Raw genomic sequence first — 26,692 nt, 5'->3', positions numbered from 1 at the left:
TCGTGCTTCTGCATCCATAACCTGAACTCAGAGAAAGGAAGAATTCATTTTTTTTGGTCAGAAGGAAATACACTAGATTTATTGTTTTGAGAAATACAGGTGGGTGTTTCCATGTGGCTGCAGTAGCTATAGTGTTTTGGCAACACAATGTTTCCCCTAAAAAGACATTCACACCAGAATGTCCCTGGGTTCAGTCAGCCTCAGGCCCAGAGGTGTATGTCCCCTCTCTAAACCTCCGTTGGCAGCTGTCCATTGCCAGCAGACTGTTTGATGCTCCCATTTAGGGTGTTGGCCCTGAAGATGTATGACCTCCCTCTGATCGAGCCATCAGCGTGGATGCTTTCTGGCTTGTTCTCACAACGGAAGAACATGAGGAAGCCATTCCGGTAGTTCTTGTTCATCCATCCATAGAGCAGGGGGTTGACAAATGTAGAGCACATGGCCACGACATGGAAGACAGTGTACAGGAGTTTGTACTCGTGGAAGATAAGAACCAGATCAAGATCAATGGCAAGCTGGAATATGTGGAAGGGGAGCCAACAGACTGCGAACACCACAACTACCATCACTAGCATTTTGGTTGTCTTCCTTCTCCGGCACTGGCTTTCATTCCTGGAGGTGGGACTGACGTGATTTTTCAGCTTGAACCAGATCCTGGTATAGGCGTAACAAATAATCGCAAGAGGAAGAACATACTGCAGCAGGAGCATGGACAGACTGTAGATAGTGGCATCTCTGTTGTTACCGGAAGGCCATTTTTCTGAGCAGACAGCCATTTTGAGGTTGATGGATGGGATTTCCTCATACCGGTACTCTCTGAAGATGGCTAGAGGACCTGCTAGGACAGCCGCCGTTAGCCACATAATGGCTATGATTGTGAAGCTGAGCCTTTTGGAAATCCTGCTGTCCAGGTGGAAAACAATACATCGATACCTATCCAAGGCAATCACAGTTAGGGTGAGTGTGGATACGTGGACACTCAGAGCTTGAGCATAAGGGACCAGATGACAAAGAACAGCTCCAAATTTCCACTCATCCAGCAGCGTGTACACTAGGGTGAAAGGCAGACAGAGAGTGTCTACCATCAGATCTGCCAGGGCCAGATTAGCTATGAAGAAGTTGGTGACAGTCCTCATAGTCTTATACTTCACTATGATGTAGATGACCAAGGAGTTGCCGATGAACCCGAGCAGAATGATGAGGGAATAGGCAGCGATGAGAACGACCTGGACTCCCAGGATCTTGGTGCTGTCCATCATAACACTGCGGGACCCAGAGAGATCATGGCCAGGCGTGACAAAGTCCTTGGCGTGCCAACCCCGTGGCAGCTTCTCATCTAATGCTGTCTTCTCCATGGCGGGGGTGCTGTTGGATCCCTCCAATAGTCCCATGCCTGGCCTGAGCCCTTCAGTCGGGAGGAAGAGGTCTGGAATACAGATAGAACAGAAGGGAGAGCACGGGAGACAGCAGAGCATCTGCAAGAGCTGAGACTCAAATGGTCCCACACATCATTTCAGTCTAGACAGCAGTAACAGCGACATCCTCCTTCCTTCTCCCTTACCCCACAGCCTTCCTCACACTGAACGGTCTGTCAGTTTTCTTAACGCCTCCTGTTAAAGCCTACGATCAGATTAATGCCAATTCACCAAGGAAAGGCCAGGGCTCACGTAGCTTTTCACATGAGTTGCTTAGATTCTGTTTATTTGAATTGAGCAGGGAAAAAGCCTAAACGAACCAGTGCCAGACTGGTAGGGTCTGAAAACATCTTTAGTTCATGGAGCCCCTTTGCACACTGCCTCTCCTGCTCCTTTAGTTTGGCTTTGCAAAATGGGGAAGCTGCTTCAAACAAGTCAAAATTTTGGAATCTTTTGGGGCCAACAGAAGAAATCAGTGATGGTGTCAGTCGTCTTTGATGAGATTTACTTGCCTACAAGAATGCCCTGAGTCTTGATTCCTTAAGGACCAAGGAAAGAGGAAAACCAGCCAGAGATTCTCAAGCTCAGGGTGCTCCTCTTTACCGCCCCATTACACTTTCTCTCTACATTATGCACCCTGTTCTTTTCAGGCTGTCTTGGAGTGCCTTTCTGTTTCTCATTTCTCACCTCTCCAGGTGACAATCTCAGTCACCCAACCTCTGCACTGCTCTCCCCCCGCTGCTCCTGCTAGCGATGCTGCCACCCGAGTCAACGCAGGCTTTCACCAGCATTGCACAGCAGCAGACTCCGGCAGGAGAATGCATGTGTAGCAGAGCCATGCAGCGGTGCAGACAGCTGGAGCTGTGAACAAGCCTCCTGCAGAGCTGTGTCAGAGCATCCAGGCACGAACAGGCCCCAGAGCCAAAGCCCCAGGGTCAGTGAGCCTCCACCCGCCTGGTGCACAAACGTCTGCATGAATGCGGCTGTTGGAGCAGGGAGCCCGACTGATGAGCCGGAACTGATTGGGTCTGGAACCCGCCACTGACATTTGGTGCCGTTGTAATAGCGGTGTTGTCACGGCAGGGTTTTGATTCAGTCCGAACACAGTGGGGGAAAAGCCAGCTCTGTTACTAGCTCCTTCTCTACCTTGTCTAAGAATTGGTGCTGGGGGAGGTAGGGAGGCGTGGGCACAGCCCTTCACCTCCTCTCCCTTCCCAGCACTGCACGTGGGGCCCCAGTCCCCAATGCACACTTGAGCTAAAGAGTCATCACTCTGCTTAAGTGAGGCAGTATGCAGAGCATCGCTCTTCTGGCACGGAGAGAGAAGGGGATAACGCCCTGCCACAGACAGAGAGAAACACAGGGCTTAAACAAAGCTGGGAACTAGGGGCAGCCTCCTGACACCTTCTCATCCTCCTTGGGAAATGAACTGCTCTGGTATTGTACCAGGTGAGACAGAAGCACTGCTGGTCGGGTGCTGGTGGGCTTCCTGCAGGTCCATGCCCTGCAAGCAAAATGTTGGAGGACAGGCTGCGCATGGGAAGGGAGGATGCTTTACCTGGCTCTGTGAAAGCACTTTCATTTAAGCTAGCACTTCAAACAAATAGAAGAAAATAATGGTGGCAAGATGGTAAAGGAAGCTGCAATTTTATTGTAATGAATAATAAATTGCTGCTTGCTCTTGTATCAGTCCTTGGAACAAGGATTGTAATGCCGCTGTGGGAGCTGCTCCAGGAATCTTCCTGGCCAGCTGCAAACCTCAGCCCTGTCGGCAGCCCGGCCTGCACGCTCGCTGTCCCCTGCTCTCCCCACGGCTGTTGGCTTTTCTAACCCTGGCACCGGTTGGTCAACTTATGCCAATGTTTCCCATAATTGAAGGTTTTCGGCAGCGGCAATGGGAACCATATAGCTACCGCTAAGAGGGTAGGAAGGTGGCTTTAATCAACAGAATGGAAAAGTGGGTGAATTTGCTAGGATGAGGGGCTGCTGAAGGGGGTCTCAGACCTCCACCTCACAGCTGCCCCCAGCCCTGGAAACGTAACATCAAAGCAAAGCTTCTAAGGTGTCACAGGGGCAGGAAGGCAGAGCTAGGGTGCATATTTGGCCTGCCAGGGCTGGGAGAGCTGGGGAAGGGCAGCCATTTGGGATGTGCTGCGCCCCTTGTAATTCCTGGCCCGCCAGCACAGCCAGGTGGCAAGTTTGCGGTTCTGCTCAGCTGGACCATTTCCATCTGCCCATCCACCAGAGGCTGCAAGCGGCTAAACCCAACGAAAGCAGCGGGGAGGCTGCCCCGCTCCTGAGGGCAGGAGAGAAGAGTTGCGGGAGCCGTGGCGTGCAGCCGTCATGCAAGTCAGTGGGGCTGGCGCGGTGGGGCCGGCAAACAGCCTGGAGCCGGGACACCGACGCAGACACTGCTGCTTTGGCAGAGCGATCGGCCTGTGTGCGCCAGCCCAGCCCCCTGGGCTTCCCCACAGACAGCATATGCTGCAGCTGGCCCAAAAGCAAACTTTACTGCCAGAAAAGCAGGGCAATGGACCAAGGGGCTGGTGAAGAAAACAGAGCAAGTGCTGGGCACATTTGCAGTGTCAGCCCTTTCACTGGTCGGGCTGGATTTTTATACCTTCCAGCTTGTCTAGTGCTACTTTTTCACTGTCACTTCTTATCCTCTTTTCTTTGGCTTGCTTTTCTCTTTTTCCTTCGGTACCCATACCCTGGCATGAGGCCTGTCCACACTCCCTTGCCTTTTTCCTTGTCTCACCCACCAACTGGCCGCCGGTTCCCATGTTTGGATCTCAGGCTATTTCCTTCCACTGGAGACTGGCAGCTGCCCACCATCTGAGAGGAGCCAGGAACATCATGGTTATTGAAGCTATTTTGCTTCCTAACAAAATGGCCTTAATGGAGTTATTATTTGATTTGCTTTGCTTTGCTTTGCTTTTTTCCAAGGGGGAACTATTAAAAATCAATTAAGGGTTTTTAATTAAGAGGCAAAATGGTAATAATAATTGCTCCCGCTCTAGGGCCTGCCTGGAGGTCACAGGGGATGCTGCGAGAGTGGACCAAGGTCCGTTCCAGCGAATAATGGAAGTGCTGGCATATGTGGAGGATGACACCGGGCCCCTGCTCCCGTGCCCAGCAGGCCTGCCAGGCTAGATGGAAAAATCCTCGGCGCTGAGAACCGACTGCTTTCAGGAGAGCAAAACAGCAGAGCAGACCAAGAAGAGACAGAAATGCCACCCTCAGCCCTTTTCTCCATGCTGGGCTACCACAGAGGGATGCAGAGGGCTACCTCCGCCTGGCAAGGCAACACCTAGACCCTGCCAAGTGACAAGACTGGCCCTCGCTCTCCCTTCAGCTGAGGTCCAGCCTGAGGCAGGGCTAGAAACGAGGAACAGCTAATGGGGCAGAGAGACCCGTGCCCTGGGCCAGCGGGCTTCAGCCTTTGGGAAGGGCCGAGGAAGCGTCAGGAAGCGCAAGGGAGCTGCAAACCTGCTACCCTTCACTGACAAAGCAATGTCCACCACGACAGAGCTCCTGGATGGGGCACGGGGGCAGTAAAACCGGGCAGGATTGTGCCACATGGCTGGCTGCCTCAGACCCAGAGCAGAGCAGGGAGAGAAGTGCCTGTTCGCGGAGTCAGGGGCAGCAGGAGTCCCGTCTGCACACGCAGTAGAGCTCTGACTGCCAAATCTGCCTTTTCAAAACTCAGTGTCACCTCTGTGTCCTGGCACCCCAGTGGGGGATGGCCTGGAGGGAGGTGGGCCAGGCTGGAGGGCTGCCAGCCCCGGGAGGTGCTTTCCCTTGCTCTCAAACTCTTCCCCACGGCTTTCCCTGGTGGCGCACCTGGCCTAGGTGCTCCAGGGCTCACTGGCACCCCTGCTTCCCGGGAAGAGCCAGGCTCCCTGCGTGACCCCACTGCAGCCCCAGGCATGTGGCCAGCCTGGCTGAGACCTGGCAGACCATGACCAAGCCCAGAAGAGCCGTCTGCAAAGCCTGGCGTGATTCGGAAAGCAGGACTGGAGGGCTGGGCAGAGGGCTGAAGAAAACAGAGCTTGTTAATTAAAATTCCTCCTTCTCTCCTAAGCAATGAGATTAGGGTAGCTCCAGCCAGCAGGCATGCAGCGTGTGGGGACAAGGGCACCGAAAAGAGGGGGGTGAGGACGAAGACCGCTCAGAGATCAGTTAGGGACCAGGAATCCTGTCACAGTTATCCTTAGGCTGGAAGAAGGAGTGGAGAGACCCAGGCCAGCCTCTTCTCTCTGCTCTGAATCTGGTCAACGACAGCCACAATCTCTTTCTACAGCAGGGGTGTGAGGGCTTAGGCTGGTGGATATTTTTATGGCTTGGCTCACTAATTTATTCTGTGCTGTGTCCTTTCTCCGTGGCAGCTCAACTCCATGACACCGCCTCATCACTATCCAAAAAAACAAGAGAAGAATTGAATTCAGCCACCTGATGACACAGCTGCAGTGAAAGGAGGAGATGCACTATCACCCGCGCAGGCTGGCTGAGGAGGGTGGTGGAAAGTGTCTGCCCTACTAGGTCCAACCCCACGTTTGTGGGGCAGAGTGTAGGACTGCAAAGCCGAGACCCCCTCCGGAGAGCAGTGCTGTACCAGGATGCCTCTGCCCTGCTTGACTACAGTGGTGGAGGACAGGGATGGAGGAAGATACAACCAAACAGCCCGGTCTGGGGCAGTGACTCATCTCGTCCCCAATCCTATATCTGGCAGCAGTCAAGTGTCCATGGCACAGAGATATGAAACCATCCCTAGTCACCAGAATTTAGCGCTCACCCTGGGGCCAGGCGCTTTCTGTCACAATGGTAAACAAATATTTTGTGCGCCCTGATGGTGCTGTTCCCCTACAGCACCTGGGAGGCAGCTGTATTCAGCCCTGTACCCCGCAGTAAACCACTTAGGGGAGGAGAACACAGTCAACTCAGATACAGAGATTAATCAGCTTACCAGAGGCCACACAACAAGTCCATGTGAGGGCCGGAAACAGCCCAAGTTTGCTAACTCCTGTCTCCAGTGCTAACCACCAGAGAAGAACTGACATCTCTCAGGATAAAACCAAACGGTATGGCTGAACATAGATGTTGGGAGCTGCATGAAAACACTAACTGTGACTGATGGAGGGGGGAGATTTTTGCCCTCTCTGTGCAATTCAGAGTGAATAGCAGCTCTGGATTGATTTCCTGAAGCCAAAGAACAGATAGAAATTGTCCCAGGTCCTTGCATCTGCAGTGAAAGAGTAACTGCCCACTATGGGTGTGTATATATGGCAGAAGGGAAATCCCTCTCATCTACCCATCTTCTGCTGCACCTTTTAAAACTATTGATCCAGGGAGACAAAAATACATCCATGCTGCAGCAACCCCTCCGTGGGACAGAGAGACTGGAGGCCAACGCAGTGACTCCGACCTTCTGGGCACTGCCTGGAGCACCCAGGGGAGCCTGCACGGGCGTTACCACCTTTTCGAGTGAGCCTGTAGCAGGTCCACAGGTGCAGAAGCCCAATGGCATTAGACACGTGCTGCTATCCCTGCTTTTACAAAGCTCCAGGGCGCTGGAGCTGCTCCTGGGGGACCCCAGGGTAGAAGTGCCCCGCTCTGGGCTCAGTTAAGGGAGCAGAGGCAGCCTTCAACCAGATGAGCAGAGGGGCTGAAGGCAGTGGGAAACAAGCACAAGGAGGGGGTAGCTACACTGGCGTACTTCATTTGTGTGTCCCTGCCTACCATTTTCTTCTGGAAGTTCTCCCAACAGAAAGCAGGAGGGGAAGAGTGCGGGGTGCTCTGCCCCAACGGGACACACCGTGGGAGCAGAGCAGCACTGGCTGGGAGTCGGGGCTGAGTGGGTGATACTGCGATGGAGCCGTGCTACTTGTCAGGGGCTGCAGAAGGGAAGAGACAGCCTGGTGGAAGCATCCCAGTTCACCTGGCGAGTCTGCTGCCTCCTGAAATTTAGGGAGATGAGGTGAAGGAGGGGAGGGAGAGAACAGCCCCACTAACAGAACGGCAAGGAGCAAATCCAGTACCCTGCTCTGGTAGGGACTTAAAGCTGAGTTTATGAGTTTATAGGTGAAATGAAAGCTATAACGGGACTTTAAGAGACTCTTCCAGGTCAGCAAGCAGCAACTGTTCTAAGCATTAACATGCAACGAGTTAGGAAAGACAGCAAGCGGCGATATTCCTCCTGCAATGCCCCATCTCAGTCCCGTATCTCCCTTTGCAGCTTTGTATTTGGGGGCACTCATCTCTGGCAGCAACAGCTGGGTACCAGGAGCGTGTGCAGTCCTAGTAACAGCACAGAGGAGCTTCCAGGAGGTTTGTATCCAAGCCACGAGGAGGCAGAGTACAGGAGAGATGCGAATTTCTCAGGCAGCGGAGCACCTCAGCCCCACACCTGCAGCACCCTGCTCTATCGCTTTACGTGCCTGGTTTCTGCAGGTCCCTGGAGCAACCTGCTCTCCTGACCTCTCTCCCTCAGCATCCTGCTTCCCAAACTCCCTGCTTCAGCTTGGGGCCAGTCCAAAACTCTCCTGCCAGTATTTCTCACTATTCCAGCTCTCAGGGCTGTAACTCCCTGGGCTCAGTCTCCTAAGGATGCTGTTTTGAATTATGTAGCACGGTCAAGACCTGGCCCCGTCTCAGCCCTGCCACTCAGACGAGCCCTCCCCGACCCACCTGCAAAGGCCAGGGTGTCCTCCTCGTTCAGGAACCAAGTCGCCCACCTCAAGTTATCGTCTCATTGCTGGCCAGGACAGCGCACTTGGTCCGCTCCACTCTCTGAGAGTCAACCTGTAGCAAGTGGGTGAGAAGCACTTTTCCACAACTGTTCTCGGAAAAAGGAGGAAGTCAAGTGGGGAGCTGGGCTGCTGGAAGGTGCTTCGTCGTCGGGGGTAGCTTTGGCACCCTACCCGTGCCCCCAGAGAGCACCCTCTTGCAGGGTGACTGACAGCCCCTGTCTCACGAAGCTGGATGCTCTGCGAGCTCCTGAATGAGAGAAAGGCAGGGAGCATGTGTTTAACAAACAGAAAAGGAAAGGGGGAGGGAGCCTGCTGCTGCTGTTTATACAATGTTCAGCCACTGAGGGGCTTCTTGCATCCAGGAGAGAGAAGCTTTTCCACCACATCCTGCTCCCTCTCTAGGGACAAACGGTGGGAGCAAGAGGTCTGCAGGCTCCTTGTCTTTGCCACTGACCTGAGCAAGTGTCCATCTGCCCTCACTCAGCAGCCCTCCCATCACCCTCAGGCTATACGCTTTTTTGGGACTGGCTCAGTCACGCCCAAGGGTGGGTCTCCCTGGGACAGCAGGAGGTCCGCAGGTCCTGTAAGGCAGCAGAGCCTTCACTGACCGCCTCTGCCCCTACCTCTGTGCTTGCACAGCAGCTGGCACCAGAGCAGGCTACCTCTTGGGTGCAGGCCTTTAGGGGCTTTGGTGATGCAAAAGAAAGTAATGGTAAGAAGCTCCTAGCCACTTGGCAATGGCTGAGTCTGTTCCAAAACCCAGATTCAGCGTGGACCTAGGAACTGGAGTGAGTTGCTATTCTGGAGTGCTCAGCACTGTGCACACAAATGGAGCAAGAGGGAAAGGCACAGGAGCAGCATCCTTGTGGAAAGCCAAGCTAGCAGGAACCCAGGAAAGCACCCTACGACCAGCACAGGGAAGCAGGAGAAATACCGCTTCCTATCCCGCCAAAGGTTTCACCTTCAAAGAGAAGCAAGCAGGGTGTTTCCACCGTAGGAGCTCCACCACACACAATGTGTCTGTGAGCTTCCAGCTGGCCAGAGCCAGGAGATGCTCCCAGAGGCTGGGGAGGAGGACTCGTCTCCTCAGCTTTGAGTAAGTACAGCTAGAAGTTTATAGTGGAGTTTTACTATTCACCGCTGCGCTGGGCTTTGGTTTCCTTTTCTTTGTGAAACGGAGAGCGGGAGGGCTTTCATCTGACTTTCTGTGCCACGAAACTCTTGATACCCAGGACAAAAGAAAACACTCAAATGACTCAACAGAAAAAGGAGAGTAAAAACTTTCCTGAAATAAGTTACCCTGAAAGTGGCACTTGAACCCAAGACTTGGATGAGGGTCCTCCCCTTCAGGAAGGAAAGCGGTTGCCAGACCAGTAATGACAGACGGGAAAATCCAGCAGCTATGCGTGCTGTGTGCTCTTCCTGCGCCATCCATGCCCGGGAGATTTGTGTCTTCTCCCCCTTTATTTTCCCTGAGGCTTTTGCTTTAACTGCACTGAAAAGCTAAGAGCTGTGCAGCACCCATGAACTCCCAGCTGCTGGGTGGGAGAGCAGCAGGATGGACAAGCCCACTCAGAAGCCCAGAGCTACGCCAAGGCTGTTGCTGTCTCCCAGCGGTCCGCAGGGAGAGGAAAGCAGCAGCTGATGGGAAGTGAGTGGTGCATGCTATTCCCCACATTCCTGGTGGCTGGATACTCCTCTCCGGGGTCCTCAGCAGTAAATGGCCGATTTCTGCTCAAGAGCAAGATGCATTTTTCCTCCTTCCTCCTGTGACATGAGATCTTTCTTGCCCATTCCCTGGAGTCCTTTGCCAAAGCACCCTGCACTTCCCCAGGCTGGAATAAGATGCCCAGGGAAAAGGCAGTGATGGACATGAAAGAAACTATCGCCAGCCTGCAGCTGTGAACCTCCATCAGGACCATGGGTTGAATTCCAGCCATTTTTGGCACGTGGTGTTTGCTGGATGACAGCAAGTGCTAATTCTTAAATCATGGATTAGTCAGCACAAGTCCCTAAACTGTCCTCTCCCACGGTCTCCGGGGTCCAGTGGAGGGGTTAGCACCATAAACTGGGATGCTCGCAAACATCAACTCACCACTTCTGCCAGAGCCCAGGTAACCCAGATAACAAGAGCCCTGTCTGCTTGGCAGGACAGGCAGCAGAGCACGGGCAGGGAGAGCCGTCGGTGGTCCACGGGGACCTCGCTGTCCACATGCTTGCAGCCACGAATCGTCCCCCGGCAAGCGATCCTCCTGCGACATGCAGCAGTCCAATCGCTTTGGGTGGCAGCCCACCACCGCACGCCGGGACCGGGCCGCTCTTGGCGTGGCCCGGGGTCTCGCTGGCTGGTTGCCATCCTCCTTCGCTGGGAAGCCAAACGGCTCCCGAAAGCATCATGCTCCGCCATGTGGTGGAAGGACCATCAGGCAGCACGACAGCACAGGAGCGACGCTTGCCTTCCCGCAGAGCAAGTTCTAGTCGGAGAGGCGAGGCTGAGCTCTCGCTGCGCTGGGGGTTTCGCTCAAATCGGCAGCTACAGCGCTGAGGTCTGGCCCCACAGCCTCCACGTCCCCCAGCCCTTTCCCCAACAGCCAGGCTTGTCTCATGGCCCCACAGACATGGGCTGCCTGCCAGCCTGCCTAACCTCACCGAGCTGGGACCTCATTACTGCTGGCTGCGCGCACTCACAGCACAGCACTGACACTGCCCGGACCCCCGGCGTCTCATCAGCTAATGAACGCCCGGGGCCTGCTGTGCTGCAGCCCCTCGCCCCCACAGCCAGGTGAGAGGAGGACTCATGGCACAGACTGGAAAACGAGGTGCAAAAAGAGCTCCCCGAGCTGCTAATGGATCCTAAAGGGAGCGGAGGGTCTTCCTGGCCTCAACCAGCAACTAAGCACTGAAATACAAGGATGGGAGCCCCTGGTATCCTCCTGGGCAATGCAAGGCTCAGCAGCCCCGAGTAAAGGTGCCAGGACCCCTCCCTGCATGCACCCATTGCAACCTCCTGCCGTGGGGTATTTGCACATGGGAGCTGGGGACACACAGATGCCTGTACCTATGTCCCAGGAGCCTCGTGTCCTTTCAAGCACGATGGAATCATTCAAATGATCTTTGCAGTCCGAAAAACCTCTCCCAGTGGTTGGGCTTTGATTAGGCAAAAGTGAGTCTGTTCACCTGCTCTTCTTAGAATTTGACAATGAATTTTATATTCGAGGGAGCTAAACGGATATCAAAAAGCTGAGAAATGGGGCAGAGGAGATGGCTGGCTTTTGATCGGCCCATGATCTGCTCTTCCTCTGAGAGGAGGCAGGTTCTTGGTTTGCACACCTTGCAGCAGTAAGCCATATTCTGTATCTCAACTTCTGTCACGAAAGAAAGGCACATTATCCCATCACTCCCCGGGAGAAATCTCTAAGAAACCTGTTACCAAGGCTTCCAGATGCTCCAATTCACCCTTCTTCATCTGGAGCAGCAACACTGACATACTTAAAAAAGCAGCTTTTCATTTTTTCCAACATCTGTTTAATTCCACCTGCATGTAACCAAAATATTTCCAGTGCTCCTTCCTGTAGTGTCAAGCCTGTGTTTTGCTGAGCAGACTCAGATGCATCAGCATGTTGTGGTAACACAAAAGCCAATTTTCCATTTGAGCCCCAGAGTTCACAGATGCAGGGAATTTGGGAGTCTGTGATGTATTTGGGAACTAAATTAGCCACAAAGCTGCTCAGAGGTGGGAGGGAGGATTGAAAACTGTCTGCACCCTCTCTGAATTTAAAAGCAGGTTCTCATTTCATAACTGCTTTTTGTCCCCACATGAACATTTCTGGAAGAAGTAGAGGAGCAGAGATAGCATCAGGGGCAAGGTTTTGCTGAAATACGTGAGTGATCTGCTACCACAAGGACAGGCGCTGGAGAAGCAGCTGGAGAGAGGAGCTACCCAGGTTGGCCAGGGACAGTTACAGCTCTGCTCTCTCGCAGTGAAGACAAAAGACTGGGCTGATGAGGGTGTCTTCAGGACGAGGGTCAGTGAGGCAGGAAAGAGGAGTCCATATGGAAAGAGATTAACGAGGTTTGTATCCCACCAAAGAGCCCACGTTGCCACTCTGTGTCCTCAGCTCCTGGCAGAGCTCGGAGCAGATAGGGACAGGTCTCCACCTGGGGCAAATCTGCCTGGTTCGTTTCATTAGGCTGATTAATGCTGAAGAAGTCTACCCCTCTGCTCCCCTTCCCACCGCTGGATCGCCCTCTGACATGCAAAATCCACTTGATCATCCTCAAGCTGGGGCAGAATGATCCCAGGCAAATCTGCAGGGTCACTCCAGAAAGGCACCAGCCTCCCTGAGTGCAGCACTGGCCCCCTGCATTTAGTTGTCATTTCTGCAAGTCACCGTGCTCAAAGCTCTGCTAATTTAGTAGAGAGTTGTTGCCGGTTGTTTGTATACTGAGCCAGTCAGAAAACAGCTTCTGCAGAAGAGGATAATTGCAGTCAGATAAGCTCTCCAGAACTGGGATTGCAAAATATGATACATTGCACACCAGCAGTTGTCCAGATATCGCTACTCCAAAAGTGGAAATGGGGCTGAGTTTTTGGATAGGACTCTGTTTCCTGGTCTGCCACAGATTCCCTGTCTGACTTGGGGCAAATCATTTGATACGTCTCAGTTCCCTGGTAGCTGAAGAGGAGGTAAGAGTGCTTCTCTCCAGCACGCGCCCTGGGACATGCTGAAGGAGACTGGGTGTTTGGAGATACAGGAGAGGCAGCCCTGCTAGAACAGCTGGGAGACGATGCTTTTGCCCCTGTAGGATTTCTTTCTAAATTGCCCATGTCATTTAGCGAGTGATTAAAGCCACATTTACTGCAATCAGGGTCTTGCCCTCCCATGCTGGATACTCCTTCCCTCTTCATAGTCGCACAGCGAGGTTACAAACTGGCAGCTAGTCTATCGCTGCCGAGATGGCAAACGATGCTGTAACTGCTGGGCTGTGACAACAGGAGCAAGCAGAACTGGACGGGCAATGAGAGCCCCAGCGTAAACTCTGCCTAAGCGTCGAGCCGTACAAGACTGAAGGCAAGTGCAATTGCTGTCTGGGAAAAATTCAGGACATATCCTGTTTTTTCAGTGGGTTTAGTGCTGCTGAAAGGCACTAGAGTGACCATGTCACCAGGGGCCGAGGCCTGCTCAGCACCACAGAAGAGTGAGCTGGTTAGCGTTTGCTGCTTCACTACCTCCCGCTCATCTTTTCCAGTCCTGTGGGGACCCACACGAGCAGTAGGACAGGACTCGCTTATCTGTGCTGCGCTCAGCGCTGCATCTCTGCTGTATGGACAAACACCAGCTTCAGTGTGTGCTATCGCTGATAGCATGTCTTCACACCAGGACAGGGGGGTCAGATTCACTCCTGACATCAGACCAGTGATTTGGCTGGGAATCCACTTCACTCCGTGTCCCCTAGAAATATGACTCAGAAACTGCTGTCTGACACCAGGAGATAGGTATGAGACTGAGTCCCCCGGAAGAAAAAGCAGCATTCCCAGGGTGGCAAGTGGAGCACGCACAAGCTAACCAGATACTGTGCTGGAAAGCACAAAGCCTTATAAAGCAAGTTTGTCCTTCTTTCAGCTCTTCCAGGGGATGAAAAGGACAGCTCACAAACCCTAATTAACTAGAACATGCTAATACCACTGAGCTTCCCTAGCCAGCGAATTTGGCACAAGGAGCGTGGGACACTTTCCAAACAACTGCTCGGGTTGGGGGGGGGGGGGGGGCGCGTGCCTGCAATTTATTATACGACGAGCAGTGTTTCCTCTCTGCCTCCCCTGAAAGAGCTCAGACCAGACACGAGGGAGGTGAGTCTGAAGCCTGCAAATCCACTGCGAAAGCTATTTCATGCTGGAGAGAGAAGAGACATACTTCTCCCCAAGCATCGATGCAGCGCTATAAGGTGTTTAAGGTGCCAGGGGAAATATGGCTTTGCACAGCATTACCACTGTGAGTGCTCCACGCTTCCAAATGCTGCAATGTGTGGTACGCCAGTTCCCCTGGGAAAAAACACGTTCCTTCAGGGTGACATTCACTCTGGGCAGAAGATATGCAGCCTCCCATGACCCTTCTTTGGAAGACCAAAGCAGTGTGTATGGTCACTCTGCACAGGCATGAACGTCCTCTGCAGGGTCTGAAGAACAAAGTAGAGGAGCACAGTCAGCGCAGCTGGCGGCTGTGGGAGAAAGGTATTGGGGAGCCTCGGTGCCATGTCCCTGGGACTGGTTATTTCCTGTCTTGGGCAAGTCAGTGCCCGGGCTTATTCCCCTGGAAAATGAGGGGGAAGGAGCCTGCCAGGCTCCTAATACAAGTAAATCATTCAGTGAACTGTGCATGGGGAGCAAAGAGCAAGGCTCTAAAAAAGATCGATTCAACCCCTGTGGTAAGATCATCACTCCTGGTGTTTGCCATGCTGTCAAAACCTGGAGGGAGAAGATGCAGCCTCCTAAAGGCCACCACCTGCTTCTGGGCATAGCTCAAGCCTGGCTGCCTCCCTGCAGGGCCTGCTGGCGCAGGGGTTATTTAGGACGGCTGTGCTCAACCTGTGGGGAGCTGGCCAGCCAAGCCAACTCTGCAGCCTTGCCGTCACGAGTGTGCGCTGCATCATGGGGGACACTGTCCTTCGCGCTCAGAGACAGTCATCCTGGGTGCACCCCTGGGTACACACAAAGCAGCAGCGGCCCAGAAGACCTGCGGCAGACGCAGTATTCCCAGGGCGACCCCAGTCCAACCGCCCATCCTTCCCCTCATCAGGAGCCAAGGGGCTCCTCCTCCTATGTTCTTCCCCGTCTGAGTCCTTTGTACACGTGCATCGCAGCTCCTGACGGGCTGGCCCGCTCCTTGGGCTGGGAATGGCAGGCAGTGCTTACTGACGGCACATCTTTCCCCTTCTCCCTCTCATCGCACCCTTTTCAAATGTTCGTTGTTATGGTGACAGTTCCAGAAGGGAAGCTTTATAAGGATCTTCCAGATTTTCTTACAGTATATAGCTACTTTGATTATTTTCCTTGGCGGAGAGCGTTATCTTGCTCTCTGGCAACTGTAAATTTCTTCCACTTTGTTTCTGGCAACCACCTGGGTTTGTGAGATGCTGGTATTGCTCAGACTGTTGCTGTTGTGCCAGTGATAAAATTGAAGGGAGAAAGACAGAGCAAAGTGTTAAGGGCAGTTTTTAAGTAACGCCTTGGGTCACAGAATGGGACTTCTAGAGTGCAGGTTGCCTGAGCGGCAGGACCTGGGTCTAAGTTTCCCCAAAATGAGTGAGATTTTGGAGCACCCCTGCATCTTTCTGGGATTTTTTTTTTTCCCTCATCCTGGGGCCAGGTTGGCTGGGGAGATGAAGCATGGCCCATTGAGGGAAAAGCCAAGAGGGCAAAGCTGTTTTGGCAAGATCTGTGCTGTATGTAGAGTATCAGAGGGGTTTAGCGCATAGCTTAGAATACACAGGCAAACAAGCAGCAGCCACAAATGTTAATATTTGCAGAAATCTCTTGGGTTTGGCGCCCGGGGTGGGAAGCTCAAGGACATTGGCTGGAATGCAAATGGATTCCTGGCTGTCCGGAGGGGCTGCATGGGGAATCTCACATCTTAACGTGTCAGAAGGCCTGGCAGGCTGGTTCATGATGGTTTACACTAGGACTCCTGCAGAGGGAGACTGGGCTAAGAAGTTCAGCAGCCGTATGAATCTAGCCCCTAGGAAATGAGCTGTTTGATTGTCCCTGGAAAAAAAAAATGATTAAGCAGAGTTTATCCTCCTGTGCCTGCTCCAGTACCTGTCTCCCACCTGCCTTCACCACTGGGCTGAGCATTAAACTCTTCCGCAGACCCCACTGCCCCTGCACGTGCCTCCCAGTAATAGGTCTGGTAACATCTCCGTCCGTCCCAGTGGTCCCAGAACCATGCAGCACTGCTCAGCAATACCTCAGGGCCCAAAGGCTTAGAAGAGACTCAGTCACATGGTCCAAACTCCTTCCATGGAGTAGGACATGGATTTCTTCATGCTGGTCTCCAGCCCTTCTCCATGAGCTCCTGGACACAGGAGGATCAAAATGACACAGACTTTTAGATCATCGGCCTTACTTCACCTGGGTCCTTTCATGGCGTGTTGGGGTGGTCTGAGCTTCCTTACCATCTCTATCTGCCTCTCATCTTGAGCAGGATTCCCAGTTCTTGTGGGTACTTGTGGCCAGTCGGAGGCAAGTCTGGCTTGAGCCAGAGCGCAAGGCAAAACGGCAGTGTCATTCGGCCCTCCTCCTCCAAGCTATTTATCCAAATTATATTTCCAACCATTACTTTGTCTCCTGCTTGCTTTTCTAACCAAGCCCTTTAAATCACGTCCCCACGGCTGAGGTCAGGGAGGGATGCAGAATATTCCTAAGAGCAATGCGGCTGTTTCCTTGATCCACTTCAGCCTTTCTTCTTTCACTTCTTCCTTTCTGTTTGCTGTTATCCCTTCCCACTTCTCCCTCCATCCTTTCCCTCTGTGGCTGTCCACAGTGAAGGTACTCCTGTACTCCAAAGTGGCCCTTCATGGGGCAAACACCACCCTCCGCAGAAAGCCAGTGCAAGGGCTGCACGAGCCCTGGACAAGCTTGGGGCAGGGTGGCACATGGAGAAGACGAGATTTAATTCAGCTTACTGTCTGAAACACGGAAATAAGGAGTCCTGACGGGACCCAGGGGCCAGGTCTCCCCACTGCACAACCCGCTGTGCTCCAGCTTGCTCGATCCCCTCTGCCTCCTCCGATCCCAGGCAAGCCCGTGGCCGGGCACTGCCAGCCCCTCGAAGCTGTAGGGGTGAGAGGGATCCAGAGGAATCAACACCTGCAGTGTTTATTTTTACTCAAAACAAAGCAAAACAGGGAAATTAAAACACCAAGCTTCTCAACCCCTGTAGAGATTTTCTGCCTGTGTTTGGAGAGGCAATGCGAGGGGACGGTGCTGCAGCTCAGGAGGTTGCTTCTCCTTCTACTTGTATATAGCTGGGAGACTTATGAAGCTCTGCTGCAGACAGACCCACCATGTTGCCCCCTTCATCTTCCTCGTTCTGTAAGGCAAAACAGTGCCTCTTCCACGCAGGCCTCTGCAGAGCTGAGCTTCGCAGCAGCTCCAAGAATATATGTTTACCACATGGAGCAGAAAACCACAAAGGGCTTTGGCCCCAATCCATGAGCTTTCAGCCAGACCCTTCCCGGTCCATGTTATCCTTCATCTCCCCAGTGCATAATCAGGCTCTCCAAACACACTGTTCTCAGGTCCCAGCCTCGAGCTTGGAGCCTCCTGAGAGGAATAGTCTAAAAAAAGAAAGAAAAACATTGCGTTGCCAACTGAAGCAAATGCTGAAAGGACAGAGATGCCAGGAGCACTTGAACAAGAATTCGAGACCGGGGGACGCTCTCGCGTGTGTTTTCAATTCTCAGACAGGAGACATGTTCACTGGGAAGTGACTGCCACTCACTGTTTGCTTTAGACCTTGTAGTTGGTGTCCCAGAACATTTAATGTCCAGGAAGAGGACATGTCCTCCTGTTCCTCCCTGTTCCTCCTGGAACTTTCTTTTAGGATTGATGGATTGGTGCAATGGACGGTAAAATGGTACCACTCCTCCTTTGGCTCCGAAGCCCGTGTTTGCAGCTCAGACCCGCAAAGACAGAGACGAGCAATTTTATGGGCGCAATCAGTCCTGTCGGCGGCAAGGGAAGTTATTCCAGAGAGCGTCGGTTGTTGCCAAAGCCGTCAGAGCTGGCCATGTGGCTCGAGCAGACCCTCTGCCCGGTTGTGCCCACTATCTTCTGCATCGCTCTCTCCCAAAAAGCTTCCGGGGGAAAAACAAGTCAAGGCATCGGAGTCCTGCCCTGCGGCCACGGGGATGCCCAGAGCTGGCAGCGCCCCGCAGCCCGGCCCGGCCCGGCCCAGAGGCAGGATTTCCCTGCCTGGCCCTAGCCCGGCTCCGCAGCTGGACGTGGTTTCTGCAGCTCATCCCGCACACGCCGTGCCCGGGACCAGACTCCTGCCGGGGGGATCTCGAGGTTGGGCTTCGTGGGCAGCTTTCGTGCTGCGAGGGACGAGCGCCCGCCGACGCTGATTCCCGGAGACGTCTCCCGGCCGTGACAGATCACGGTGCTCGGGGAACATAACCCTTCGCAGCACATGGCAGATTTCTGCTGAAGAGCAGTTATCGATGCTTTTCCCTCCGGGCAGAGCCGTATAAATAACGGACCGTGTCGCGGGGGCTGCAGCAGGGCAGGTAGCAGCGCCCTGGCTCATCCCGGCTGCGTGCTCGGGGCTGGGTTTCTTGCCTGCCGGGCTGCGTGTGCATGGACGTGGGTGGGTGGGTGGACATATGTGCCGTCTGTAACGTCTCCTGAAGAAACAGCAACCAAGTCGGGAGATCAGAGCCTGGACGCGGCAGACGAAGCCACTTCCCATTTAACAGGACGCGTTTTAAACAGATGTTTCAGCTCCCACCCACAACCCCCCGGTCCAAAGGCAGCGGGGGCTGCCCGGGTCGCGGGTCCCGACGCCAGGGGACGCCTGCGTGCCGCGTCCACCTCTCCCCGCGCACCCCGCGTTCGCGGGGCGAGACCGAGCCGGCTGGAGGCGCGCAGCGCCGTCGAGGTGGGGGGCGAGGGAGGCGGCCGCGACGAGGAGACGGCCGGCTCACGGCACGCCAGCGCCGGCGCAAAGGGCACCGCGGCAGCGATCGCAGCCCCTCTCCTCTCCTCTGCCCTCCGTCGCGCGCCATCAGCTTTGCAGCAGAGGCCGGAGGCCGCGCCGGGGAGCCGCGGGGGGCTTCGCTCGTCGCCGGCCGGCGGCGGGGAGGCGGCGGGCGAAGTCGCTGGGCGGGCGCCTCCGAGAAGGGAGCAGCCCCCGGGGCCGTCGGCAACGCTCAGAATTCGGTCGGGGGCGCCGGGCCGTTGGCTGGGCACGGGGCGCCGCCGGCGCTCGCCGCCGCCGGCTCGCCAGCGGGGCAGAAGCCCAGGCGAAAGCGTTCAGGCGAGCAGGCGGGACGGGCGGCATCGTTTTCCCCGCGCCCTGCGCGCCGCCCTAGCCGGCAGCAGCAGCGCCCACGGCCGCGAGGGACAGTGGTTGCAGTGGAGGGGACACTGGAGGGTGCGGTGGAGGGTACGCCGGAGGGTGCAGCGCGGGTGCGGTGGAGGGGACGCCGGAGGGTGCAGTGGAGGGGACGCCGGAGGGTGCAGCGCGGGTGCGGTGGAGGGAACACTGGAGGGTGCAGCGCGGGTGCGGTGGAGGGGACACTGGAGGGTGCGGTGGAGGGTACGCCGGAGGGTGCAGCGCGGGTGCGGTGGAGGGAACACTGGAGGGTGCAGCGCGGGTGCGGTGGAGGGGACACTGGAGGGTGCGGTGGAGGGGACGCCGGAGGGTGCAGTGGAGGGGACGCCGGAGGGTGCAGCGCGGGTGCGGTGGAGGGGACACTGGAGGGTGCAGTGGAGGGGACGCCGGAGGGTGCAGCGCGGGTGCGGTGGAGGGAACACTGGAGGGTGCAGCGCGGGTGCGGTGGAGGGGACGCCGGAGGGTGCAGCGCGGGTGCGGTGGAGGGGACGCCGGAGGGTGCAGTGGAGGGGACGCCGGAGGGTGCAGCGCGGGTGCGGTGGAGGGGACGCCGGAGGGTGCGGTGGAGGGGACACTGGAGGGTGCAGCGCGGGTGCGGTGCGCACCGCCCCCTGCAGAGCCGGCCCCGGGCGCCGAAGGGCGCTGTCCCGGCTCGCGCCCACGTGACCGCGTCACATGCCGGAGCCCCGCGAGGTCCCGCGGCCGCAGCCCTCGGCCAATGAGCGGCCGGGCGGCCAGAGAGGTTCCGCGCGGCGATTGGCCGAGGGGGGTGTCAGTCCGCGGGCGGGGCGGGGCGGGGCCGAGCAGAGCCGGAGGCTGAAAAGTTCGGGGGCTCCGAGCCGGGGTCGCGCGCGGCGGTGCGGGGGGTGCACAGGGCGGTATGAGGGGCGGGGTAGGAAGGTGCCTGGCCGGGGGTGCGGGGCCGCCTGGGGGATACACGGGGCCGAAGGCCGGGGGGGGTGGAGGTGCGCGGGATGCAGGGCGGCGAAGGGGGTGCAGCGCACTGCAGAGGTGCGGGCAGTGCAGGGGTGCAGGGCAGTGGGGAGATGCAAGGCATTGCGAGGGTGCAGGGCGCTGCAGGGGCGCGTGGGGTGCAGGCAGCGAAGGGGGTGCCGGTTTGCAGAGCTGGCTGGGGGTGCTGCGGGGGTGCAGGGTGCTGCGGGGGTGCAGGGGGTGCTGGTTTGCAGAGCTGGCTGGGAGTGCCAGGAGCACAGGGCGCTGCGGGGGTGCAGGGGGTGCAGGCAGCACAGGGGGTGCCGGTTTGCAGAGCTGGCTGGAGGTGCCTGTAGTGCAGGGTGCTGCGGGGGTGCAGGGTGCTGCGGGGGTGCAGACACTGAGCGGCATGGCACAGGGCCTGCAGCGTGTGGCACAGCCCGGGCACCAGGCTTTGGGACTTTGCCCCAAAGCTCCCCAGCGTGCACGTTGCCCTGGAGGAGGGAGGTGACTCCTTCCCTTGGGCCCTGTTGTGGCCACGTGGCTAATTCCTGTTAGCTCCTGCGGCTGTTATCGCTGGGATAAAGGGACCTGAACGGTGTCGCTCTGCAAAGCAGCTGACCCTTTGCCAGGGCTTCTCCCACAGCCCCAGCAGCTCCGGGGCTTCCCGGGGCGGGACGTGCACCGGGGGGGGGGGGGGTTTGGGGGCAGCGGCGGCAGGACGCTGAGGCCGGGGGGGGGGGCTTTGTGCCGCCAGGGATGGCCAGCAGGAGCCGGGAGCAGAGCCTGCGGGAGGAGCTGACGTGTGCCATCTGCTGCGAGCTCTTCACCGAGCCCGTCATGCTGGAGTGCATGCACCACTTCTGCAAGGGCTGCATCCAGAGCTACTGGGCCAGGTGCCCCCGCGCCGCCGCCTGCCCCCAGTGCCGCCGCGAGTTCCCCGGCCGCCGTTTCCGCCGCCACTACCTGCTGGCGGGGCTGGTGGAGACGGTGCGGCGTTGCAGCGCCGAGGAGCGCCGGCGGGACGCGCAGGTGAGCGGCGCCCGCCGGACGGGGCTGCGCGAGCCGAGCCCTGTGCGGGGCAGGCACTGCCTCGCAGGCCCCTTCCTCCTCCTCTTCCTCCCCCAAGGGAGCCCTCACCTGTCCCCGCATCTGCGGATCTTGCTGACTTGTTCCCTCTTCCTCTTTCTTTCCAGGCTGCTTGCCTCTCGGACACTTTCTTTGCTTGCCTTCGGCTCCCCGGCTGCTTGCGCGAGTTGCGCCGCGGCCCGGCGGCTGGCTGGCACGTAGGGCCCACGCAGCCGCGCGTTAGGGCTGCTCATGCCGGGCGCGCTGCCCGCGAGAGGCCGGGCCCTGCACAAGCCAGCCCGAAGCGCACAGATTTTAAACCTTCTGCAAACAGGTATCCCAGCCCTGTTCTGAAGCTTCTTGGCTTAAAAAAAAAAAGTGCTTATTATAGTGCAGAAAAGTACGTATATATATTTCTCAAGCCTGTGCATTGAATGCTTTTCTTCTCCTTGCTGCTTTTATGGGAAATGCTGTTGCTTCCCCCCTCTACCGTCAGCCTCAGGCCCTGGGGTTGTTCTCTGAGTCGCAGCAGCGCGGCACGATGGTCTCCTCACCTTCTCTTCTTCGTTCCTGCAGAGGAACCTGGAAGACGCCTTGCAAGCTCGTCGGAGGGAGATGGAGGACTTCTTGCGGAGAAAGCATGCGGTGCAGGAGGACATCTGCAGCCTGACGGTAACGCCCGGTCCGGGTTGTTCTCGCGCAGCCTCCAGGGGAGTGCTGGGCATTTGCCTGAGGGAAGCCTGCAGGACGGCTCTAGAGGTTGCATAGAAGCTTTTGATCAGTTGCTGAGGTGCCTTTTCAGAAAGAAAGAAAGATGAATATCTCTAGTCACAGTACTCGTAAAAGTGCAAGAGTAGCCAAGGAGTGTTACGTATTGTATGTTGTTTGTTAGTGCCCATTAAGGGTCCCTGAACCTCGTTACCTTCCTGATCTCTCTGTGTCTATTGCCCTGGGCTTGAGCCAGCCTAACTCTAAAGTTTGCAGCTGGATGCACCCTTGCTCGGTCACAGGTCTCTGGGTTAATGTTTGCAGAGGGTCTGTGTGTCCACGTGTTGCAACTTCTGCTGAGATTTAGCTCAGCTTCCAGTAAAAGCTAAATAAATAACTCTGTAGGGATCTGAACGGACTCCCCCGCACGTATGCTAAAAACCGATTACTACTAAGTATTCAGCGAAGGTGCTGAGAGGAGGCATTAAGGTTGACGCAGCATTTGCAGGGTGCGTTCATGCAGCAGAGCCAAGACAGGACGGGCAGTGAGAGCTGCCGCCTGGGCTGAGCAGCCTGTCCTCGTCCCATAGGGCCGTCAGATCTGTGAGGGAGATAACTCTGAAAAGCTGTAAAAACCTCTCTTGTGCCCGAGGAATAGGGCTGGCAGCAAAGCTGATGCGGCTGGTAAGGGTGGCACGGAGGCTGCGGAGCAGTGGCCCCGTCACCCGGACCGTGCTTGGGTTCACAGCAACTCTCCGAGAGGATGCAGCGAGCCCGAGTGTTTCTCTGGGCTCGGGTGGTACCAGGCTGCGTCTTGCCATTGATCTGCGAAGCAAGAACAGCCGCAGTCTGACTTCTTGTGTGATTAAAAAAGTATTAAAGTATTAAAAACCAAGAAAGGAGTGTCAAAGAAAACCCAAGTAGTTTGGCGGTGAGATAAAAGTGATGGAGACCGTCTTCTGACTGATGTTTCTCATCCCCCTGCCTGCAGTGCGTGTTTCGTTCTGCTGTCCCGCTGCCAGGTTGGAGACAGACCTTTGAGGTTAATGAAAAATTATTAGCAAATGCGTGTACGTGGCTGAAGTCCTGTTGCAGTGGAAGAGCTAACCAAGAGGTGTCTCAAGAGTAAAGAAACAAATTACTTATTTGAATGTGGAGGCCACGTATGTCCTTTGCAGTTCTGCTGTGACTGCACAAGCGTTTGCTAAAACAAAGAGCAGGCAAGGGAGCCTGGGGTACCCTGGCTGCCTGGTACGGCTTGAGGCATGATCTGGGTGAGACAGGTTTCCTGCTGGCAGACAGGGACGTGTGTTTCAGCAAGTGCTCAGCCAAAACATAGCGAGGGCTGAGATTGCGCTTGGAGATTAAGAGCTTAAAGATACCCCCCAAAAAAAAAAATCAATGACTGTCTCTTGTAAACAGGCAGGAAGGAAGTGAGAGCACCACAAGGTTGACTGGCCAGTTAAACAACTGAAAGAAAAGTGAGCTCGGCAGAGAGGTGAATGTTTTTTTATCAGCCTTAACTGCAGAGATGAGTTGGCGCAGCTCCCCCATCCCTCCGGGATGAACTGGGGTCCCGCGAGACTGAGATGTCAAGAGGGAAAAAAAAGCAGCAAGTTACCAATACCGGGCAGTTCTGCCTGGGGTCTGGCACAGTGTGAAATAAATCCTGACTAACCTGAATTGCCAAACCTGCAGCTCCGCAAACTGAGGGGCACCAGTGCTGCGGACAAGCAGACTCCTGGTGGCGTGGGAGAAGGCTGTGGGCTCATGTGGCTCTGGGCAGGGAGCTTTGGTTAAGATGACTGGTCTGTCATTAGAGCTTGGTTGTTTTCCCCCCCCCCCACCCCATAGCTCTGCAGCTTTGAAAGTTGTTCTTGTATCCCATTCTGCACTCACAAAGTCAAGGGTGCATCTGAAAATCTCCAATTTCCCAGATTCTGTGAGCAGAGTAACTGGACCAGCCGTCTCGCACATCTAAGTGTGTTTTAGTTTCCAGACTCACCATCTGCCTTTTGCCTCTGCTCAGAAGGTGTCTGGGGAGCTGCACTGCAAGATCCGAGCAGAATTCACCCGACTTCACCAGATCCTGGAGGAAAAGGAGAGGGCTGTGTTGGCAGAGCTAGGCGAAGAGGAAGAGCAGTCACTGGCACGGCTGCACGGCGATGTCCGACGGCTGGAGGAAGGGATCTCGGAGCTGCAGAGGGACATAGAGCACATAGAGCAAACCCTAAGCAAGATGGAAGAGGTATCGTTGCCGGAGGTGAGCCTGCTCGGCTGGCCTGTGCAGCAGGCAGACCTTAGCCGGAGGCAGAGGGTGTTTCAGGATCTGAATTTGGGCTGGGAGAGTAGTTGAATGAAGGGCAAGCCATTGGCCAGGCCGCTGTGCCGGCTGCCCTAGCTAGATTTGTGATGGAGGCATGGCAGAGGTTGAGGAGCTGCACATCGCCTCTTCTGGCTTTGCTATATGGATTAAGTCATGACACAAGTGCATGTCTGCCTGGTGCCCCAGCCCCAGTTGTACCGCAGGGAGATGTCGGTGTGCCCACTGCTGGCAGCATCCCCTCTTCGCTTCCTAGCGAAAGCCCTGAGGCACTGGAGGGGATCCACAGCTGGCGAGTGAGAACCTGGTGGAGAGAGGGACCCTGCTGCGAGAGCCAGCTGACCTGCAAGTTCGGATGTCAGACAAGTGCTGCACCTGGAGGCCGTTCTGGCCTCCAGCCCTCTGGGTTATATTCTTGATGCTGTAGAGTCTGCAGGCTCAGCCACAAGGGAGGCAGCGATCTCTCAGACGTGATGGGTGTCAGGAGCCTTCCTTCTCCTCTGCCACCCCTTTGAAGTCACCCTGGCGTCAGTACCCAGCCAGGTTCCCCCAGGGCAGGGGGTCCTGGCAGGCTGGTTTCCTCTCTCTGTTAAGTGACAGCAGGAAACAGGACAGGGAGTTTGTTTGTGCAGCTGCATGAATTACAGAGAGTGACTGCTAATTCTCTCTGCTCCTCACTGCAGGTGGAGGGCCTGGATATCAGGTACGTGTCTGGCATGTAAGAAGCCGATTCCCTTTTCAGGAGCTTATCTCTGTCCCTGGCTGGGACCACGTGGGGGAAGGATCTTATCTCAAGCTTTAAAAGCATCACAAATTGCTTGGCAAACTGCTGGTGCTGTGCCAGGTGGGAGCTGGTCCCCAGCACGTACTGGATGCTCTCCCCGGGGAGCGTGCTTGTTGAGTCTGCTGAAAGAGGGGGTGGAGGAGACTTGCTCGTTGGGGTGAGTGCAAGAGCTATGCACGCTGCAAATGGGAGCAAGACTAAAGCGATAGACTTTGCTTGGATGCTTTGACATCTCCCTGCCCTCTCTCAGCTCCTCAGGGCTCAAGGGGCTGCAAGATCAACCCCAAGGTACAGGTTTGTCTGAGGCTGCAACTAGTAGCCAGGGGCCGAGGGCTGGCGCTGCCAAGGTTGCTGTAGGGGAACGTGGCCCCATTCCTCTCTGCCAGGACGCTGCAGCAGGACACAGCTGGCCTCTGCAGCCCCATGCCCTGCGGATAAGGCAGGCCTGGCCTGTTCGCTGGCGTGGGAGTCCCATTTGGTGGGACGTGTGCTAGGTGCTAGTCTGTCCTGAGTCGCTGCTTCCCCAAGCAGTGCTGCCACGTCCAGCCGGTGACGCCCCGTCCACTCAGAGTAGCTCTGCCCTTGGGCTGTGTATCTTGCTGGGTGTAACACCATGTCCGGGAGAGCATCCAACCGCCACAGAAGCTTGTGTCCCGTTTTACCAAACCCGTTCTGCTCAGTGGTGTGCTGTGGTCACCGAGTGGTCTGTTCTCGTGTGCTTTGCTAATGGCATGGCAGAAGGACCCATTCCACTCTCTCTGCCCCAGGCCCATGGTGTGCGTCGAGACCCAGCCTGCCTTCAACCTGGAGCACTATCGGGACAGCCACGGGGGCCCCTTGCAGTACATCTTCTGGAGGCAGATGCTGCGATCCATCTGCCCCGGTAAGTGGCTCATTGCAAGAGATGGATGTGCTGGGGAGGCGGAGGGTGCTGAGGCCAGGAGTGCTCAGCAGAGGGAATACGCAACCCGGAAAACACCCCGCTTGACTTCTTTGCAGCTCCTGCTACACTCACCTTCGACCTCGAATCTGCCCACCCCAACCTGATCTTCTCCAGAGACTTGACTGCGGTGACAGAGAAAGACAGACCTCGGCTGGTCCGCCCCAGTCCCCGGCGCTTCCAGCAGTGCGTGAATGTCCTGGGCTCGCAGGTGTTCGACAGCGGCCAGCACTACTGGGAGGTGTGGGTGGGCAGCAAAACCAAGTGGGACCTGGGGGTGGCTGCAGAGGCTGTGGACCGGGCAGCGAAGGTCAAGCTGTGCCCAGAGAACGGCTACTGGACACTTCGCCTGAGGAACAAGACAGAGTACTGTGCCACCACCACCCCGTGGGTGCGCCTGGCCCCACGGCGGCCGCCCCGGAAAGTGGGGGTCTTCCTGGACTGTCACGAGGGCACCGTGGCCTTCTTCGATGCTGGGGACATGTCTCACCTCTTCACCTTCCGGCAGGTCTCTGCAGAGAGATACTGCCCCTTCTTCAGCACCTGCTTCAGTGATGGGAAGGACAACATGGAGCCCATGCGCATCTGCCACCTGGCCCTGTGAGGGCAGAGGGAGGAGAAGGGGGTGGTGTCCCATGGGGGCCATGGGGATGCTGCC

General features: G+C 56.1%; 2 protein-coding genes across 12 annotated transcripts; one reads left to right on the top strand and one right to left on the bottom strand.

Moving 5' to 3' along the window:
* Positions 1 to 24,008, bottom strand: LOC104142239 (neuropeptide Y receptor type 2). 4 transcript variants are annotated; one of them, XM_068959573.1, is made up of 3 exons: positions 21,352 to 21,393; positions 8,103 to 8,216; positions 1 to 1,426 (listed from the first exon to the last, which is right to left on the bottom strand). In XM_068959573.1, exon 3 carries the CDS (start codon positions 1,389 to 1,391, stop codon positions 228 to 230), a length of 1,164 nt encoding a protein of 387 aa, XP_068815674.1. In that variant the 5' UTR covers positions 1,392 to 1,426; positions 8,103 to 8,216; positions 21,352 to 21,393; the 3' UTR covers positions 1 to 227. The 4 variants fall into 4 exon arrangements, 2 of the variants coding, with proteins under 2 accessions (XP_068815674.1, XP_009670373.1); XR_011143915.1 differs by lacking the exons at positions 1 to 1,426; positions 8,103 to 8,216 and adding exons at positions 10,784 to 18,568; positions 22,202 to 24,008 and having other exon boundaries at positions 21,352 to 22,073; XM_009672078.2 differs by lacking the exon at positions 21,352 to 21,393 and having other exon boundaries at positions 8,103 to 8,383.
* Positions 20,054 to 26,655, top strand: LOC104142536 (zinc-binding protein A33-like). 8 transcript variants are annotated; one of them, XM_068959566.1, is made up of 7 exons: positions 20,056 to 20,135; positions 20,969 to 21,243; positions 21,856 to 21,951; positions 24,017 to 24,250; positions 24,994 to 25,013; positions 25,862 to 25,977; positions 26,094 to 26,655. In XM_068959566.1, the coding sequence occupies exons 2-7, from the start codon at positions 20,971 to 20,973 to the stop codon at positions 26,636 to 26,638; spliced, it is 1,284 nt and encodes a 427-aa protein (XP_068815667.1). In that variant the 5' UTR covers positions 20,056 to 20,135; positions 20,969 to 20,970; the 3' UTR covers positions 26,639 to 26,655. The 8 variants fall into 8 exon arrangements, with proteins under 8 accessions (XP_068815670.1, XP_068815667.1, XP_068815668.1 ...); XM_068959567.1 differs by having other exon boundaries at positions 20,069 to 20,156; XM_068959568.1 differs by having other exon boundaries at positions 20,081 to 20,101.
* The last annotated feature ends 37 nt before the right edge of the window (positions 26,656 to 26,692 follow it).

Source organism: Struthio camelus, chromosome 13 (genome assembly GCF_040807025.1).
Source record: "Struthio camelus isolate bStrCam1 chromosome 13, bStrCam1.hap1, whole genome shotgun sequence".
NCBI lineage: Eukaryota > Metazoa > Chordata > Aves > Struthioniformes > Struthionidae > Struthio > Struthio camelus.
This window is presented reverse-complemented; position numbering and strand designations above follow the sequence as displayed.